The sequence below is a fragment of the Vulpes vulpes genome, chromosome 7 (assembly GCF_048418805.1).
Source record: "Vulpes vulpes isolate BD-2025 chromosome 7, VulVul3, whole genome shotgun sequence".
Lineage (NCBI taxonomy): Eukaryota > Metazoa > Chordata > Mammalia > Carnivora > Canidae > Vulpes > Vulpes vulpes.
In genome coordinates, this window is record NC_132786.1 from 50,930,425 (window position 1) to 50,951,890 (window position 21,466).

At 43.4% G+C, this 21,466-nt stretch overlaps 1 protein-coding gene across 3 annotated transcripts in view; it reads right to left on the reverse strand.

The window, feature by feature from the left end:
* Window positions 1-8,941, reverse strand: part of STOX2 (storkhead box 2) — a 215,174-nt gene extending 206,233 nt beyond the window's left edge. For 2 of the 3 annotated variants that reach the window (XM_072763818.1, XM_072763819.1), the window contains exon 1: window positions 8,516-8,941. In XM_072763818.1, coding sequence (XP_072619919.1) covers window positions 8,516-8,885 — 370 coding nt within the window. In that variant the 5' untranslated portion in view covers window positions 8,886-8,941. The remainder of the gene's footprint in view (window positions 1-8,515) is intronic. The other variant, XM_072763817.1, reaches the window with a different exon arrangement.
* Between the last annotated feature and the right edge of the window lie 12,525 nt (window positions 8,942-21,466).

Genomic DNA, 21,466 nt, shown 5'->3' on the forward strand with positions numbered 1-21,466 from the left:
TATGTAGACAGATCTCCCCCTCTTTCCCACCATGAAGGGGTCAGCCTGGAATTTCTGAAATAAAGTTCCTTAGAAGAGCAGGTGCTGAGCTCTATTGTCCTATCAATGGATACCTAAGGGGAACTTTAGTTTCTAGAAAAATCTTTTGGGGGGGGGGGAGCACTACCTAGAAAGGCAGAGATGTAATCATAATCTTTTGTTGCAAAGGTGTGAAAGGAAAAATTGCCTAAGCCCTGGAGGGAAAGTAGGGGGAGGGTGTCTGACCCAGCATTGGAGGAAGGCTGGCACACAGGAGGATGCTGAGACCGCAACTTTCCCCAGGAAGTAACAAAGCAGAAGCCTGGCAGCTGTGCTTCGAGCCAGCACCCCCTCAGCACCCTGGGGCTACCTAAGGACACGGGCTGCTGCAATCCCAGGTGGGAAGAAGATGAAATACCACCAGATTGTACTACAGACCCTGAAGACATCAGTAAGCCTTTAGGGGCCTCCAGGGACCCCTAGATTCATGAGAAGAAGGTTATTCTGGACGTACTACTAATCAGCCAGCATTCAGCAGATTGAGGGACTTTATACGCTCCCCTTGTGTTTGGTATTGGGAAAGGAGAAGGGGACATCCTGGTTTCAGAGACAAGTCATTTTGCATCGACAGATGTGCTCTTACTTTAGAAAATTCTATTTGAGGGCCTTCACAAGAATTTGAAAAAATAGAGGAATTTTATTGTGTGTTTTAAGAGTTAAACTGACAGCACGGAGGTATGCTCTCATATTGTTAACATCACAAGAACAGCTTCACACCCAGTCTGTTCCATGTGGTGTCCACCACCACCCTGTGGACTTTCTTATCAGTTGGGTCTGCCCTCCCAGGAAGATATACCGTTATCTCCACCCCAAAATGACTCTGATGGATCCTCTTTACCTTAAGTTATTTATCAAATTCTTCAGAGATACCTCTCATTCTGGTTTTTGACAGTGTCCTAATTTACTGTTCTTTATCAAGAGAGATTGACTGTGGGGCTCCTGGCGTGGCTTAGTCAGGCGTCTGACTCCAGATTCATCTCAGTCATGATCTCAGGGTCGTGAAATCAAGTCCCGCATCAGTCTCTGCACCGGGCATGGAGCCTGCTTGGGCTTCTCTCTCTTTCCCTCTGCTCCTCCCTCCACCCTGCTCATTCACTCTCTTTCTCGCTCCCCCCCCCCCCCCAAAAAAAGGATTGATATAAAAAAATCAAAAGCTGCTTTAAACATCCTCTGATGCCAGTGTGATTCAAGTTTATTAAAAAGTTCTTGGCACAGGATCTTCTTAAGGATAAATTTATTTAGGGCACCTGGGTGGCTCAGTCCATTAAGCCTCTGCTTTTAGCTCAGGTCATGGTCTCAGGATCTTGGGATCGAGCACCACATTGGGCTCTTTGCTCACCGGGGAGCCTGCTTCTCCCACTCACTCTCCCTCTGTGCTCTCTCCGCCCCCTCTCACATAGATAAATAAAATCTTTTTAAAAAGATAAATTTATTTCTATATGTGCATATATGTAATACTTATATATTAGATTATATTCACAGCTTATACCTTATCAATACATCTGTTTAACCTCTTAATTCAGATAAACCAGATTATTAATTTAAAAAGTTACCAAAAAAAGGTCTGCAATTGTTATGTCTACAGCTATAATACAGAATGGAAGGATTCAAAACTTGTTTTACAAATGCATAAAATGAGGAGAACAATGACACAAGTACATCTCCAACCCCCAAGGGACCATGGTAAAGCCCACCTCATATACATCATTGTGGGAGATACTGTACACAGGATGAAACCTTTAAAATTATTTGTAGCAAGTAGTTTGTATCCAACAAACCTCTCAGGGTTTTTTACCCCAAAACACCTGAGTGCTTTCACTCTAGCACAAAAGACAGAGACAAACACTTTTCAGTCTTACGCTTTTAAAAAGAATTTTGTGATAACTGGCTAATTTACCTCTTAATACAAGAGGGAAACAAACATGTGCTCAAGATCAGAATTAAGAATTAAGCCCTACCAGATAAAATTTACAAATCTCTGCCAAGCCTCTCAGTTATCACAGCAAGCCTGGAAGTCTCCAAAGTTCATTCTAAATACTTTATTACAATGAAACTGACACACCTTGGCTGAAAATATCTTTGAGCCAGAGTGAGGTAATTCATAAAAATATTTTTATGACTATCCAGAAATTAATAAAACTTGACATGCATCATCATTTGCTGTTTAGACTTCATCCTGAGATTTTAATAGGAGAGGTAGGTTCTCTGAGAGGGAGGCCCATGTCTGAAACTTTTCTGGATATTCTACAGACCCCCATCCAGTGCTCTGTGTTTATTGGATGCTCAATGCCTTGTCATCACAGAATAAAATCCCAGGAGGCCCCACATGACCTGGAGGCCAAGAGCCCCTCTGACCTCATCTCCTGTCCTGCCACCCATTCTTTCACTGGCTCAACAAGCCTCAGCCTCGCTGGCTCTTTCTGTTCCTCCAACATGTCAGGCTGATTTCCGTATGCTCTTGCATTGTTGGCAGACTGCTCATCAGTCAAGTGCCATGTGAAATGAGATGTTATGACAGGGAAGTCACTCAAAACACTGGTGGGGAAGGACACTAGCTTTGGGGGCAAAAAGTGAAGTATTTGCTATCCTTTGCCTAAGCCCTGCAGAAAGATTCTTCACCACACAAAGTAATGAACCGACCTGTTTGGTGCAAAGGAAGCTCAAACAGGGTGGTACAAGGCAACAGCCTGGACCCTGGCACTGGTTTCTCTTTTCCATTGTGTCACTGAAGAGAAAAGAAGAACGTAGCCACTTCCAGCCAAGCCAGTTGCCACTGGGCCATCTGGCCCCCTAAATTGTTGGGAGAGTATGGGTACTGGAAGGAAATTTTGGTCCGGACAACCTGGCCAAAGGGAAGGGAAGGTTAGGGAAGAGGAAAAGAGAAGACAAGACAAAACAAAACTCACTGTCTGCACCCAGATCCTAGCTCTTTCTCTTACTACCTAGGTGTCCTTGGAGAAGTAATTGCTTTTCTGTCCCTCAATTTCTTCATTTATAAAATGGGTAAAATAATGATACCTAAATAGGATGGCTGTCTTAAAGATTCATTAATAATATGCTAAGTGAAATAAGACAGAGAAAGCAAAAGACTATGTTATTTCATTTATATGTGGCATCTAAACAACAAAAATTAACAAACAAGCAAAAAGTAGAAACAGACCCATAAATACCAAGAACAAACTAGTGGTTGTGAGGGGGTTGGGAGAGTGGGGGGAGAGCAAAATACATGGAGGAAAGAGGGAGACAGGCTTGCAGTTATGGAGTGAATATGGGATGAGAGGTACAGCATGGGGAATATAGTCAATGGTGATGGAATAGTGTTGAATGGTGATAGATAACAGCTACATTTGTAATGAGCATGGCAAAACACATAGCCTTGTTGAATCCCTATGTTGTACAACTGAAACTAATGTAACACTGTGTGTCAATATCATACGTTAACTTAAAAAAATTGGTTAATAAAAATAAAGCACTTAGACAATAATAAAGGATCAATAAATGTTGACTATTATCCCATTTCTCCTCATCACTCTTTATCCCATCACCTGCATAAATTTTATAGCACTTGTAACTATGTGACATTCTCATGTCTTTGGTTTTCGAAATGTCTGTTGCCCCATTAGAATGGAACCTCCAGGGACACCTGGGTGGCTCAGCAGTTGAGCGTCTGCCTTTGGCTCAGAGCGTGATCCTGGGGTCCCAGGATTGAGTCCCACATCAGGCTCCCCATGGGGAGCCTGCTTCTCCCTCTGTCTATGTCTCTGCCTCTGTGTCTCTTATGAATAAATAAAATCTTAAAAAAAAAAAAAAAGAATGGAACCTCCAAAAGTACAAGGACTGTGTCTGACAGGTTTTCCACTTCAGTTCCCAGAACAAATCCTAGAAAACAGTTGGAGTTCCAGTTGTTGAATAAATCAGTACCTCTCATACAAAAAAACTTCATAGCACTCATTAATCCCAACCATCAGTCTACAAATATTATTTACTATTAAGTTGACTCAAATAAACAAAATAAACTTTTGGGGGATTATATACAAACTTTTTTGGAGAATATATATTTTTGTTTGTTTTGGGGGTTGTTATTATTTAAAGATTTTATGTATTTATTTGAGAGAAAGAGCAAGAGTAGCGGGGGTGGGTGGCAGGGAGCAGAGGGAGAAGGACAAGGAGACTCTGTGCTGAGTGCAGAGCCCAACATGGGGCTTGATGTGGGACTCAATCCTACAACCCCAAGATCATCATGACCTGAACCAAAATCAAAAGGTGGCCACCAACCAACTAAGCCACCCAGGTGTCCCTGTTGTTTTTTAAATAAACTCTACCCCGAACTTGGGGCTCAAACTCAGGGCTCCAAGATCAAGAGTCACATGCTCTACCAACTGAGCCAGCCAGGCACCTCTAGAAAAGAAAAGAAAGGAAAGAAAGAAAGGAAAGGAAAGGAAAGGAAAAAGGAAGGAAGGAAGGAAGGAAGGAAGGAAGGAAGGAAGGAAGGAAGGAAGGATGGATTTTTTTTTTAAAGATTTTATTTATTTATTCATGAGAGATACAGACACAGGCAGAGGGAGAAGCAGGCTCCATGCTGGGAGCCTGATGTGGGTCTCCAGGATCAGGCCCTGGGCTGAAGGCGGCGCCAAACCGCTGAGCCACTGGGGCTGCCCTGAAAGTGCCTGCGTGGCTCATTCAGTTAAGCATCTGATTCTATGTTTCAGCTCAGGTCTTGATCTCAGGGTGGTAATGTCCAGCCCCAGCAATGGGCTCCACACTCAGCATGAAGCCTACTTAAGATTCTTTCTCTCCTTCTGCCTCTGCTCCTCCCTGCCTCCCTCTCAAAACAAAAACAATAACAAAAAACCAGAAAAAAAACAAAGAACAAAACACACACACACACACACACACACACCCCACAATTCTGTCTTAAAGTTTTATTTTAAGAAACCACTTCAAGAGAGCAACTCCTTTTGAGAAAACCAATAAGATACTGAAATAGAATAAAATCTTGGTGCCCATAAATTCTAAACAATTTTATAATATAAAACAGAAGTTCTGATTTAAAGTTAAAAAGCATATAGCATATTTGGTGCTAAGTATTTGAAGACTGAAGGATAAAGTGGAAACATATAAAGAACCACTGGCAGGGACAGAGAACCAAGCCATGCCCCCTGAGATGTGAAGTCAGAGACCCTTTGGCATTGACTGCTGGATCTGACTCCATGCTCCAGCAGGAGGAGCATGTGCGCTCCATACACAGGCCTGTGGGTTAGGAGCTGGGGCTGGAAGGCCCTCCAGACACAACCCAGCTAAAATGGTATCTTAAGGAAATACTCCTTGACCATAGCATGTACCTTAGAGTGTGACCACTCAAATCACCTATCCCCACAACTGTGTCTATGGACTTAGCCAGAGCTCCTGGGTCTAATCCCTCCCAGTCCCATCCACCACTCCCACTGGCCCCAGAATTCTCCGTATACCAACAATCAAATCATGTCACCCCCTCCCTGCTCAAAAGCCACTAGTGGCTTCTAAATCGTTATATCTGGGCCTAGCCTCCTTTTGCACTGTTGGATCACATCCGTCTCCCCAGCCACCCAAACCAGCCCATTTCCAAACATGTCATGAGCAACCCACACCTACTAATTCTGCTCATGCTCTTGCCTGCATAGGAAAGCTGTCCTGTTCTGAAGGAACCCCTTGCACCCCACACCTGCACAAGGTCTAGCTCAAGTCTCATCTCTGTGAAACCTCTCTACCAGCTCACAAGGCAGAAAGACCTGCTCCTTGCTCCCTTTTCAAAGCACTTCCCAGTTTTGTGGGAGTCTCCCAAGAAAGACTGCACACCTCACCAGTCTTTACAATCTCAGGAGAGACACAGAGACTGGAACTAGTACGCACTCAATAGACACATATGGGATTTATTCAAAATCTACAGCACAAATTTGAAATGTTCCTAGTTTCCCGAACACACATGTCCCATCTAAGGATCCTGGAAATCCAAAGCCTAAACTTTCTGCTACATGCCCAGAGAAGAGAATTTCTAAGGAGTGAATCTGACTATTCCAAATCAAAACTTCTCCTTTGACTTGCTTATTTTGCTTCATTTTGTTGGATCCATTATCACCTCCTCATTGCCCAACGCTCACCTGAAGTTTTACGGTTGGTTAGAACCACATACTTTTGGAATTACAGGCAAAAGTAATTTGGAATTGCTTGCACCTTTGATAGAGCAGACACCACAGCCTGCAGCAGAAATGGAGGTTCCCACAGAGAATTAGTAGATAAACTCTCGCCAACAATTTAGCATTTTACGGTCATTACTGAAGCACAATTGGAATTCCAGTAGAAATTCTGAACCCCCGAAGCAGTTCAAAAGAAAGTGACCACTTGGATCCCAGCAGGTACCACTCCTGCTCCTTTATCTGATGCTTCTGTTTCAAGAGGCGGTGTCTTTGCTTCCCATCATGGTACTGAGTTCCGGGCTGAGCTGAGCAATGCAGCTGCTGCCCCCACCAGCTACCAGTCAGCTTGAGACGGCTCTAGCTAATCAGCCGGATCAGGGCAAGAGTCAATCAACTACAGCAATTTGGAACCTTTCAAACTGCCAGAATATTTCTCTTCGGTTAATATATAACAGGTTCCCAAATCCTATGATTTTACAAATTCTTCTTAGATGAAAAAAAATTTAAAAACGTGAACTGAAACATTTACAAATCAAATGCTATTGATACAATGCCTGGGATGTCAAAATGGCATTAGCTTGGAGAACAAGGGTAGAGGGGAAATCAGATTGGCCACGTGCTGATAAATTTCAAAGATGGGCACATGGGAATTCAATACAAGATTTTTGAATTATGCTACTTTTACATGCTTGAGATATTTGAAAATGAAAAGGGAAAAACAGGAATGAAGTCAAGTTTAAAAGTAAACTATTAAAATGCTGTTATCTATACAGGGCATTAAAAATAACTACGTACATCCCTACTTTCTGATGTGTTGCAGCCCTACCTACAAGAGCAGATCAAGTCTCAGAGGCATTAACCTTGGCCCCTATACTAAGGCAGCTTAATTACAGGTACTCCACTGAGGTTTTTGGTAAAGTAAAAAAGAAAAAATAAATAAAGCACCTTTTGAAATTTAGCACAGGTTACAAAACACACAAGATGCAAGCAAGCCTTCCTGGTTTATTGTCTACTCGATTCAAAGGAAGCTTTGTAAAGATTTCTGCTATACAAAAACTGGCAAGATACAACTAAATTTTTTAAATGCTATAAATGTGCGACAGGCATACAGGAAGACACATTAGCAGGTATTAGCTAATCCGGCAGAGGAAGGCAGCCTGGCAACAACGGAACGGGTAAGGGTAACGAAAAAGCCGGCTTTACAGTCTTTTCGCGTTTGAACTTTTGACCTCCTCCCAAAATGTCATGAAAGAATTTCTAAGCCCTGGTACTTAGAAAGAATGCTTTCTTTCTTGAAATCGTTTCATTAAACACTGCTATTTACTATATGCGCTTTTACCCGCTGGGCCCCAGGTACAAAACTAAAAAGTGTATTCTAACAAGACATGCGATCTGGACGAAGAACACAGGAGTGCATTCACAAAACATGCAGAAGTGCAATTACTAAATAAATAAATAAATAAATAAATAAATAAATAAATAAATAAATAAATAAATAAATAAATAAATAAATAAAAATCAAACAGCAAGTCACGCAACCCGGGAGCGCGCAGCGACCATCTCCTATGCCCCGTACACTCCCTTCTTTTGTTGAGGATCAGACCCCCCCCCCCCGCCCCGATTTCCTCGTGTCCCTTCTTCCCTTCAAGCGCACAGAACCTCAGAAAGGTGTAACTGGAAGCAGGACATTTAAAACGGAATCTGCGGGTCCGCCTGGCGCAGAGCGGCCGGCGCGCGAACCCCGCGAACCCCGCGGAGCCCCGGAGCCCCGGAGCCCCGGGCCGCGCCCCCCGGGCCGCCGGCGGGGAGCCACGAAGGGCCGTCGGGGCGCGGGGGGCGGCAGCAGCGCCCGAAGGCCCGCGGCTACCTGAGGCGACCGGGATCCCGTCCGGACTCCTCTCGGGACCGCGCGCCCCAGCGCCCCGCCGCCGCCGAGCCTCCAGCGCCGCCGCCGAGCCTCCAGCGCCGCCGCCTACCTGCCGGCCGCAGGCACCGCCCCGCTGGAGCGCAGGGCTGCGCCGCAGGAGGCTCCGGCGCGGCGGGGGGAGGCGAGGGGGAAAGGTACGAGTCCCCGCTTGGGGTGCCAGGAAGTTCCCCAATCCCGCGCCCGCGGAGGCCCGCCGGCCCCTCCCCCGGCCGGGGCTCGCGCGCGGAGGGCGGCGCGGGGCGCGCGGGGGAGGCAGGCGGCGGGGGCCGGGGGCCGGGGCCGGGGGCCGGGGGCCGCGGGGCGGGGGCGGGGGCCGGGGCGCGGCAGCCGGACTCACCGAGGCAGCGGATGTGGAAGCCCGAGGGCGGCCGCAGCGCCCGGCGCGTCCAGCCCTCGCGCAGCGCCTCCAGGTGCTCCTCCTTGCCCTGGATCAGCAGGACCTGCTCGTCGATCCAGCCCAGGAAGAAGGTCTCGGCCACCGCGGCCGTGACCCTCTTGTTCCAGAAGTGCTGCATGTTCTCGGCTTTGAAGTCGGCGAAGATCTCGTAGCCGATGTGGTGCCGGGCGAGCTGGCGCGGCGGGGCGGGGGGCGCGGGCGGGGCGGCGGCGGCGGCGGCGGCGGCGGCGGCCCGCTCCCCCGCCGGCCCCTCGGCCGGGCCCAGGACGATGGCCAGGGAGTGGGGCGCGATCTGCAGAAACTTCTCCATCTTCCGTCGCCGCGGGCGCCCCCGCCGCGCGGGCCCCGCTCGCCGCCGCCGCCGCCGCCGCTCCGGGAACAGCCGCCGGGACGTCGCTGCGCGGCAGGCGGGGAGCGTTAGTGCCCCCCCGCGCCCGGGCTGGCCGCGCCCCCCCGCCCCCCGCCCCCCCGCGCCCCGGGCGCCCCGCGCCGCCCCGGGGTCGCCGCGCCGGGAAGGGGAGGGTGCGCGGCGCCCGCCGGGCCCGAGCTCCGGCGCGAGTTACCTGCAGCCGCGGGCCACCCGGCGGGCAGCGCTCATTCTCGGCGGCGGCACCCTCGCCTCCCTCGGCGCCCCGCGGCCCCGGCAGGGGGCGGAGACGCGGGAGGAGGAGGGCACTTCGCGCCGAGGCCGGGGAACCCTCTTGGCTGGACTTGGCCCGAGAAGTCTCCAGGAGGCCCAAGTGGAAGGTGGTGGAGGTGGCCCCGAAGGCCGGGCGGGGTGGCGGTGAGGGGGGTGTTTAGGTGGCGGGGCTCAGGGGACACCTGGAGCCCGGGGCGGGGGGGGCACGGCGACACTCGCAAGGCAAGGATTCCCGAGCACAGTGTCGCTCCTCCCCACGCTCCACCCACCCCTCCACCTCCTGCTGGAACAAGTGGATTAGCTGACTGGTTGATGGGCCCTTGGAAGTGGCTTTTTAAAAAACTTAGCCAAACCTCGAAAATGTGTCATCAGCCCCTCCTCCCAAACTCTTGTGGAACTCCCCTGTCATATCTCCATCTTGCACCGTGGGCCTGCTACAGAAGAAGCCCAGTAATTCCCCCCCCCCCCCCCACTTACATGCACAACAGTCCCTTTACGAAGACGATACAGATATTACCAGGAAAAAGTAACAATCATGCTTTAAAAAAAAAAGAAAAACTCTTCGTTAAGGTTGTTTCTGTGAAAAATTGTATTTTGCTCATTTTTCATTGAGAAAAACTATATTGTCATGTATCTAAAGCAATGACTATCAGAAGAAGCATTAGGGGTTAATGCTCCGCGGGAATGATTTTCCCAGAATAAAGAATGTTGGCTTTCTCAGAATAAGGAATGCACAAAAAACTACCTCTTGAAAGATTGCTTGGAGCTTTGAAACAACAGGCTTTCCATTTTCTGCTACTCTTGTCCAGGAAAGGTCTTAGGGCCATGTTTTTGGTTGTTTTTTTTTTTCTTTAAGATTTTATTTATTTATTCATGAGAAACACAGAGAGAGAGGCAGAGATACAGGTAGAGGGAGAAGCAGGCTTCATGCAAGAAGCCTGACGTGGGACTCGATCCCGGGTCTCCAAGATCACACCCTGGGCTGAAGGCAGCGCTAAACCACTGAGCCACCGGGGCTGCCCAAGGGCCATGTTTCTTCTTTTTTTTTTTTTTTTAATATATTTTTTAAAGATTTATGTATTTATTTATGATAGACATAGAGAGAGAGGCAGAGACACAGGAGGAGGGAGAAGCAGGTTCCATGCTGGGAGCCCGACCCAGGACTCTATCCAGGGACTCCAGGATCGCACCCTGGGCCAAAGGCAGGCACTAAACCGCTGAGCCACCCATGGAATTCCCCAAGGGGCCATGTTTTAATGAAGAGTAAAACTCAAGCTTCCCCTCTCCTTGCCTCAGTGAAAAGAAAGCCCCTTTTACCCAAACACAGGGCTTAGGAGTTCAGCCCTGAGATGTCTGGACAAGTCCTACGGGCACACTCTTTCCACGTGGAGCTCCAGGGGTCACTCTCTTCTCTGGGCAGCAATCTCCCTTGATAATAATAATAGAGTAGCATTTGATCAGTACTCATAGAATGCAAATCCTTACAACAGCCCTTTGAGTTAGATATGACCATGCCTATTTTGTGGAAGAGGCAAAAAGAACATTAATAATTTGTCTAGGGTTCCCCTGTCCGTGAAGCCATAGGACTGAAATCTAAACCTAGACCGGTTGTCTCCAAGGCTCAACCCCAGTGCTTTTATACCTGTTCCATTTAACTGACCAACCACTGGCAGATAAAATTTTCCAAAAAAGGCCTTCCATGGTGCCTCTCGAATAAATGATACTTAACATTTATCTTAGGTATCTATTGTGGCACAAGAAATCACCCCCAAACTTAGCAGCTTAAAAAAAACAAAACATTTATTATCTCACACTTTCTGTGAGTCAGGAATCCAGGTACAGTTCAACTGGATGCCTCTAGCTCAGTCTCTCATAAAGTTGCAGTCAAGCCAGAGCTATAGTCTTATCTGAAGGCTTGGTGTGGACCTGCTGCTAAGCTCACTCACTAAGCTGTTGGCCAGATTCAGTTTCTTGAGTGTAGGTGGACTGAGGGACTTAGTCCCTCCCTCTCTGGACAGTCATTCTGTTCCTAACAATATGAACATCTACATATGGTAGCGCTCACAACATGCTAGATGGCTTTCCTCAGATCACCCAATTCAGAAATCACAATCTAATCTTGGAGGTGACATCTCATCATCTCTGCTACATTGTTTGCTAGAAGTGATTCACTAAAGCCAAACCCCAACCCCAAGGGCAAGGGATTACACAAAGGTATGAAGACCAAGAGGTAGGGATCATGTGAGGTCATCTTAGAAGCTAGCTACCACAACAACTAAAATGAAACAATGGGGAGCGCCTGGGTGGCTCAGTCCATGAAGCGTCAGCCTTCAGCTCAGGCCATTTTCTGAGGGTTCTGGGATAGAGTCCATGCATCCCTGCATCAGGCTCCCTACTCAGCGTGGAACTGTTTTTCCCTTTCCTCCCCACTTGTACTCTCTGTCATTATCTCTGTCTCTGTCTCTCTCTCTCAAATACATAAAATCTTTTTAAAAATACAAAATAAAATAAACCAGTGAAAAGTTTCCATTTTTACAATGTTTGTAATAATGTGAAACATTAAAAGGGAAACTTCTACTATAAGTGCTCTCTCTCACATACTGATTGCAAGCTCCTCACACACACACACACACACACAATACTACTGATCCTCTGAACAGGTAGGGTGTGAGAGTCTATACCATCAGAACTCAGTGGAATTAATATGAGGAGCTACCTAATTGATCCTTGACACTGTCATCATCTACATGATCAACCTCATTATCATCATTATGGCCTTTTATGATTACTCACAAAATGCCAGGCAATGTAGTAAGAACTTTTTATATATGTTGATATTATTGTGATTTTGTTCAGAGGATAAATATAATGGCATAATATCTTCGAGATAAGTAGCCTAACATATTTTCATTTTCAACAACCCTCAGTTCCCAGTTATCCATGAACTCAATTGTTCCTGCTCCACATCAGTTCGCCAAAATCTGTCCACGAATATAGCTTTCTTTTTCTTCCTTAGTCTTCCTCTCTCTTTTCCCCTCTCCTATCCCTGATTGAAGGTGCAAATGTTGCTCAGTAGGGAACTGCTTCCTTCCCTAGATTCAGTATTCAGGACTTTTATGTTGACCCAAATGCCATGAAAATTCCCTGGTCAATTTCCAAGGAGAGGTGTTCAACATTTATCAAATGCCTCATTCTTAGAAAATTCAATAAGGACAGTTATTATTCAGTAATAATAATTCAGTATTCAGTACTGAATTATTCACAGACATTCAGTAATTTCTCCAAGGTCAAAAAAAACTACTAGCTGATCAACCCAAAATTTCAACCAGATCTATGACTCCAGAACCCCTGTTTGTTCAGCATTCACTGCAGTCTCCAAAAGAAACAAGAAAACCCACAAGACAGACCTAATGTCACTTCATTCAGAAGAAATACTTACACTGATTTCCTTGAAAACATGTAAGAAAAACAATCTAGAAGTGTTTGACTATTAATCAGACAAGAAACTCCCAAACCAAATCCAACACCCTGGGAAGAACACTTGCCTAGTTGTCTCAATCCTGAAGCTTGAGACTGAGTGATATTTTGTGCAGGATGTAAAGACTGGGAATGAACTTCTTTGTCAGCATTTCCCCCCACTGCCTACAGTCAACGGCCTGCCATTCTTGTGGGGAAAGAGGGCTTTGCTAAACTTTTCTCTTGTCCAGACTTATCAACTGCTGATTGTCCACTGGGATATAACAGAAGCTCAGACAATCATCACTCCAGGAGGTACATTCCAGTCCAAGGGCCTTCACTTTGGAATTTCTGTTGGTGGCAGATTGTGTTTTCTAGAGACGGCTGCCATGATATTGCCCAGGGATGTGCATTCTGTAATATGACTTTGCCACTCCCTCATCAAGAGGGAGAGTCTCTCTGTCTCTCTTTCTCTCTCCCTCTTTGACTATGGCCAGACCCTGTGATTGCTTTGACTAATAGAATAGAGTTGAATTGATGCTGTGCCAGTTCTGGGCATAGACCTTATTGGCCTCACTGCTCTCACTCCCACCTCTTAATCCAGTTGTAGTTGGATTTAGACTAATAAGTTTAAGGCACCAATTAATATGTCATGAAAAATGACATCTGCACAAACCACTTAATAAAATCTTCCGGCAGTAGGAGTCCAGAGGACCAGTCTTAAGCCAGGCACCATAGAACAAGTGCAACTCCTCTGAGATCATCATGTTGTGAGGATGCTGGAGCTAGCCACATGAAGACGGTATGGAGAGAGAGCAGTGTCAGCCAATGCCCAGCCATTCTCGCCATCCCAGCCCATGCACCAGATACTTGACCTATGTGAGTAAAGGAGACATTCTAGCCCCAGCTGACCACCAAATACAGAAGAACGAGGACCCCAGACTGAACTCCAGTCAAGACATCTCTGGGTATTTAAGTCACTGCAGCCAAAGCTTCCAACTTAGTGTAGCAGAGGTGAGCCATCCCCACTGAGCCCGACAGTGTCTAACCCACAGAATTGTGAGCATAATAAAGTGGCAGCCATTTTTCATCACAGAGTTTTGAGATGATTGGTTACAAAGCAATAGATAATTGGACCACTATTGGCTCTTGTTGTGTTTGCACGCTGTGTATGAAATTCAAATGTATAAGAATCCAGGCAGGAAATAGTATTTCAATGACATCCTGAGTGTGGTATCTATGGAAAGCCAACTTGTATAAAGAAAAAGGAAGTCCTGTTATGTTATTGTTTCATCACCAGTGTTGTAGTTGGATTTAGACTAATAAGTTTAAGGCACCAATTAATATGTCAGGAAAAATGACATCTGCACAAACCACTTAATAAAATCTTGCTGCAGTAGGACTCCAGAATTTCCAGAGAGTTTCTATAATCATGGGGTCACTGCTTCATCTAATTAAAAGCCTCATAATGAAATAAGTAAATAAATAAATAAATAGAAGGGGGTGGGGCACCTGGTTGGCTCAGTCAGTAGAGCATATGACTCTTGGTCTTGGGGTCATGAGTTCAAGTCCCACCTTGGGTGTAGAAATTACTAAAAATATACATATATGTAAACTTAAAAAAAATAGCCTCCTAAAAGGTTATTTCAAGGGTAATCCACCTACATCCTTAATTGTGTCACACCACTTATGCAGTATTAATCATTTTGTTTGACCCCTACGACTACATGCTTTCCTACTATCTTGAAAGAATAACACTGATTATAGGGCGCCTCATGGCTCATTCGTTAAGCATCTGCCTTCAGCTCAGGTCATGATCTCAGGGTCTTGGGATCTAGCCCAGAGTCAAGTCAGGCTTGCTGCTCAGCAGGGAATCTGCTTCTCCCTCTTCCTCGGCACCTCCCCATCATGCTCTCTCTTGTTCCCTGTCTCTTATATAAATAAATAAAATATTTTTAAAAAAATAATAACACTGATTATTGATGACCTGAATTACAAGTCTACAACTGCTTATCCTAGATTAATAAAAAATATAAAATTTATACGGTGTTTCCTATGTATCACATACTATGCCTTATGTACTTTATGTATATTCATTCATTTAATCCACACGACAACCCTATGGGGTAGATACTGTTGTTATTCTATATTTACAGATGAGAAACTGATCCAGAGATGTTAAGCAACAGGGGCTCGGCTGTTAAGTCACCAATAAATCACCTGGATTCAAATCCAGGCAGTCTGGCTCTAGTGTCTGTGCTCTTGACAACTATACTATAAGGCCCCTCCTCTTCTTCAAAGAGTTAATGATCATCTTATTACCATAGCCAAACGTGTGTGAATCACTGAGGATATGGGCTGTATTTTGTGGTTTAGAATTAATTTGATATGGAAAAGAGTGCAAAAGTATATCACATGCTTGGCTTCTTCCAACAACCTCCCAAAGATTTTTACCTTAGTCGAGACCTATATTGATCTTCCTTACATGGAAGATTTTTTCATTGCCTGAGACACCTTTTCAAAATGGCTCCAAGTGCTTCTAGATGCTACTCTGATTCCTCATTCAGTTTTCCCTTCAAGAATTAATCTTTCCTAGGACAAAATTTAAGATTGCCACCATAACAGAGAGATTCACATAGCCTAAACATTAAGATGGTTCATCTGGATGCTTCTTGACATGCTTCTCAATAATGCCTTTGTTGACAATCACACAGCCATGACCCCTCTGTACTCTGGCTGTCAGATGGCACCAGCTTTGGCATCTCAATTACAGTGGCAGAAGCCCATCCCAGTCAATTTTCAAAGACCAGTGTACAAAATATACTTATCTTTGTCTTAGGTTTCTATTAGTGGTTCATTCATGTTCAATTCCTACGGCTGTGCATAGCAGCATTTAAGGGTAGAAACCAGTCTAGAATAATACTTTTTCCCTCATTGAAATATTTAACATTTTTCCTGACTACTATTGTAAACCCAACTCAATACACTCTAAATTTCATGCTAAAATCACTTTTATTTGAGCAAAAATTCCATCAGCCACACCAAATTAATGTGGGTTTTTTTTTTCATGAAATGTTTTAGAATACTGGATGTTCACAGCATTAGTATGCATGCCTCAGGCTTTCACTCTGAGTGATTGAGAGTTACTAAATCTTGGTCCCATTCATTACAATCTTACATTAGACAACTATTGTATTCTAGGCATTCTGAGTTCTAGACACAGAAAAATAAATATGACCTAGTCTTTATTTTGGGGAAGATCATAGTTTGTAAGAGGAAATAGACAAATAATCTCCCTGAAGTGAAATTATGGCCTTATTGGTGCAATGGTAGAAGCATGTACATACATTCATTAAGTTCATTAAGAAAGTGACATTAAGAATGAGATAAGACTTCATACAGTAGGCAATATTGAGCTAACACTTGAAAAGTAGGTATTTATTGTATGATATTGGTGTTTTACATAGAGCTCCTTCCAGACTAAAGGATATGATCCACTAGTGAGTATCTATCACTGGGAAGTGTGGCATAGAAAATGATTATTAACAATAGAATATCAGTTCGGGATTGAATCCTTTCTATTTATTTTTAAATTAGTGTAGATTCAAAGTCGCTCCAACAATAAGTTTACTCTCATTCCCTGCAAACTTCAAGGCTTTCTTAGATAGGAAAAGAAAGGGGTGGAGTTACAACTGCTTTGCCAGGATTTGTGCATTTCACTAGCATTCCCAAGGGATTGTATCCCTCATGTAAATGGTATTCCCCATAAAAGCTGCGGTGTGGGGAAAAAAAAAAGTGCTGCTATAATACATACTATACCATCATTAATTTTATCAGTATTTAGATGAACATAAACATCTTGTTGCTATTTCATGGAAATAACAATGGCTTATATTAATAACAAAGCAACGTGATAAAGCAAACACAACTTTTGTATATTTTCTCCTACTCACTGGAATGAAATCAGTTCCTTATCTGTTGAGTTTTTTTTCAATATAATCACCAAGTTCTACCCTTGATTATGTCTCCTCCAAATAAGGAAGTGAGTGCTGTGTCTGAGATCTCCAACAGTGGAAATTACAACCTGTCAGAACTCTGCCATCTTGCCCAAAGTACATATTCTCCAGTAAACAGGCCCTCCTTCCTCTGAGATCACTGCACATGGCAGATCTCCAGAGCCAAGAGAAAGGGCTAGCTAAAAATAGACAGTTTTAGGAAAATGCTATGGTTAATCAGATAACTGCTATCTGAAACGTGCAGATATCAAAACATTTTAAAAGGCAGAAACACACAGTCATTCACAAGAGAAAGCTTAATGATCTAATTCATGCTGTATTTGTCCAAAAGTGGAACTTCAAAATCATTTATCTTGGGCATTCAATTATAAATGGAATTAGATTCTTATGCTGTTTTACACATAATTACTTTAGAAATGTGATTAGTAAAGCATTTAGAAAAATAGTAAATGTAGTTGGTTACTGTTAATGATTCAAAACAAAGTTATTAACTTCTAAACATTTATCCCATTTATTGTAGATGAAAAAATATAGATACCCTCTCTTGGAAAAATATTATAGTTTTATTTGCAATTTGTTCACATTTCCTTTATACTGTTAATGGGGATTGTTTTAATAATTTAGAAGTGCAAAATAAGTGGCACATTGACAAGAATTGTCTATCATCTGTGACAGTTATTGCAAATCCTGGTGCCTTTTCAGCTCACCACTTTCAATTTGTTCTATTTATTGTACTTAAATATTTTAAAAGGTATAAACATAATTTGGAAAGGTAATTAGATAAGCGCTCCTGTCTACATATTGTATTTCTTATTGGAATTAAATATATACATACAACAAAGACAATGTGCTTTAATAGAAAACATACTGATTATCAAGAAAAAAGTGCATTTAGGCCTTCCATTTCTGGCAATGGAGCACACTATATATCCTCAAAATTTCTCAGTAAAAGCATTTAAAATTATGTATATCGAAAATACCACCTCCAGCACTGACATTATGCTTCTAAGTAGGATAGAGTTGCTAACATTGGACCAATGATTTTGTCAGGAACCTAGAAAATCTATATAAAATATAAACATTGTCTGCTTAAAGGCATCACATAGTTGTTGAAGCAAGAAGGAAAGAAAGTAATGAAATTTCAAAGGGAAGACCCATGAAGCAGTGAGTTGACCTTCTGCAGTCACTTGCCCCAAAGGAAACTGGTTAACCCACTTCCTAGATATGAGCAGAAGCTGAAAATCCACTCTTTGCCTGATGAAAAAGCTGCTTCTGGTTGATGGAGAAACCAACAGACTTCTGGCAGTTTTATGCAGCTAGAGTGACATAATTGAAAGGCCTCAAATGAGGAAGTTTTCTCTTCAGGACACCTGTAAAGGATGGGAGGAAGAGAAGCTGGGCGGAAATCCTCAGAAAAGTAAAGTAAAGCTTTTGGCAACCTCAGTGTAATGAGATAGATTGGAGTTCCTGAGCTGCCAGGGGGAAGAGCCCCAGCACACACATCAAGCTGTCTCCTGAAAGCCTTCAGAGACATCAGCATGTGAAGAGGGTGAATCAAATGTAAACGGGGCTATGCCAGAACTTCAATCCAGACTACAATTCAATTCAGCCCCTTAGTGAACTAACAATCTGCCCCTACTCTCTCTACTTATCAAGGAAAAGGATTAACTCTCTCTGGAAGAAGGTAATATTTTAAACACATACATACACACACACACACACACACACACACACACTCCATTCATTTAAAAATTACAAGGCATGCCAAGGAAAAGAACTCTATTGAGTCCTTATGGAAGAAATATATCCATAGAAATATATCCAAACAGATCCATAGCAGATCAGAACTTTCAAATAACTATACTATGTTCAAGAAAATAGAGGGGGAAAATGGAGAAAAAGAAACCAAGAGGAGATTTTACCACAGAACAGAAATCTTAAAAAAAAAATCAAACAAAATTTAAAATAGAAAGTACAATGTCCTTCTCTGGGAGGGAACGGAAATATGTAGGATATATTGGAAAATTTTAATAAGTGTATAATTTGAATTCTGTAAGAGGAAAATGAGAATGGGAAGGAAGAAATATTTGAAGAGATAACAAAAGAGAATTTTCCAAAACTGGAAAACGTAACATCATCTCACAGATTTCAGAAACCAAAGCAGAATAAACACAAAGAAAATTACACACAGGTATATCAAAATAAAACTGCTGGAAACCAAAGATAAAAAGAATACCATAAAGAAGCCAAAAGAAAAGAAAGTGCATTGTCTTCAAAGGTATAACAATGAGGTTAACAGCTGACATCTCAGTAGAAATAATGGAAGCTAGAAGTAATGGAATGATACCTCTTTAAATACCAAACAAAAATAACTGCTGACCTAGAATTCTATAGCCAGTGACAATAATCTTCCAAAGTGAAGGTGAGCAAAAAATATTTCAAAAACCACAGCACTAGCTTAATAATTCTAACCCCCATGTGGCAGACTGAATAATGGCCTTACAATAATGCCAATTCCTAATCATCAGAAGCTGTGAATATGCTACATTACATAGAAAAACCAACTTTGAGGATGCAATTAAATTAAGGTTACTAATCAGTTGACCTCAAAATAGGAAGATTATCCTAGATTGTCTGGATTAACTATGTGTGATCATATGGGTTCCTCCAACCAGAGCTTTCTTCCAGCTGAAGATGAAAAGAAAGACAGAAGAAAGATATGGCAGAAAGGAGAGTCAGAGAGATTTCAGTGTATCATGGTGGGCTCTAAGATGTGCAGGCCCATGTGCGAGAACCAAAGTGAGCCCTCTAGAAGCTGAGGTCCCCCAGTTGGCAGGCAGCACAGAAACAGGACCTCAGTACTACACTTGAGGGTCAGGGCATCTGAACATGTGTATTGGAGACTTCTAGCACTATGAGACAGATCTGGGAGTGCAAAGAGAAGGGAGAAGGGACAGGCTAGAGGCGAGGGCCTGTGATGGAGTGTCCTCAGGTAGAATGCCCTGGAATCAAAAAGTTCTAAATTAGAACCTGAATTTATAGATTATAACTATGTATTTATCAAAATGAAAAGATACACTATGATAATCAAGACAGTATGGTGCTAGCATATGGACAGACATGTAGACCAATGAAAAAGAATTGAGAGCCCAGAAATAAAAGCTTACATTTATGGCCAACTGGTTTTCAAGCAAGTATGCCAACAAAATGCAATAAGAAAAACATACCGTTTCCTACAAGTAGTGCTGGGACAACTGGATACTCACAAGTAAAAACAACCTACACACACACACACACACACACACAAATACCTACACCATACCAAAAAAAAAAATTTACTCAAAATTATCATGGGCCAACACATAACAGCTAGAACCATAAAAATCCTAGAAGGAATGGCAAAAAATCTTCATGATCTTGGGTTAGGCAATGGTTATTATATAGGACACCAGAAACACATGCAACTTTTAAAATTTGATAAATTGGAATGCCTGGGTGGCTAAGCAGTTCAGCTTCTGCCTTCAGCTCAGGGAGTGGTCCCAGGATCCCAGGATCAAGTCCCACATCAGGCTCCCCTTGAGGAGCCTGCTTCTTCCCCTGCCTATATCTCTGCCTTTCTCTCTGTGATTCTCATGAATCCATAAATAAAATCTTTTTAAAAATTGATAAACTGGACTTAATCAAAATGAAAATCTTTTGTACATCAAAAGATACTACTGAGAAAATGAAAACACAACCTATACACTAGAAGAAAATATTTGCAAATCATGTAATTCATAAGGAACTTGGAATATTCATAAGGAATATATAAGTCACCTTCAAAAGTTAATGGCAATTACCTCATTAAAAATTTCATCTCAAAAAGACAAAGGTATATAGTACACCTGAAATTAATATAATGTTGTGTGTCAGTTATACCACAATTCTTTAAAAAGGCAAATGATTTTATTTTTTAAAAGATTTATTTGAGAAAGAGAGTGTGTGTGTGCTCATGAGAAAGAGAAAAAACATGCCCACGAGCAGGGGTAGGGGCAGAGGGAAAAGCAGACACCCCGCTGAGCAGGGAACCCAACTCAGGGTTAATCCAGGACCCTGAGATCATGACCTGAGCCAAAGACAGTTGCTTAACTGACTGAGCCACCCAGGCACCCCACGCCAAATGGTTTTGATATTTTTCTCAAGAAGATGTGTAAATGGCCAATGGGCACATGAAAAGATGCTCAACATCGTTAGTCATTGGGAAAATGCACACTGATAGGCAGCCCGGGTGGCTCAGTGGTTTAGCGCCACCTTCAGCCCAGGGCGTAATCCTGGAGTCCCAGGATGGAGTCCCATGTCAGGCTCCCTGCATGGAGTCTGCTTCTCCCTCTGCCTGTGTCTCTGCCTCTTCCTCTCTCTGTCTTTCTTATGAATAAATAAATAAAAATCTTAAAAAAAAAACAGAAAATGCACACTGTCAAATGACAAAAGCACAGTGAGATACCATTTTTTACTTACTTGGGTAGTTATAATGGAAAAGGCAGACAGCAGCAAGTGTCGTTGAGGATGTGAACAAATTAGAGACCTCATATAGTGCTGATGGGAATGTCAAATGCTGTAGCACTTTGGAGAACAGTTTAGCAATGTTTCAAAAAAATGAAATACAGGGTCGCCTGGTGACTCAGTTGGTTAAGCATCTGCCTTCAGCTCATGATCTCAGGGTCCTAGGATTGAGCCCCACATCCGGCTCCCTGCTCAGCTGGGAGTCTGCTTATCCTTCACCCTCTATCCTGCTCATCC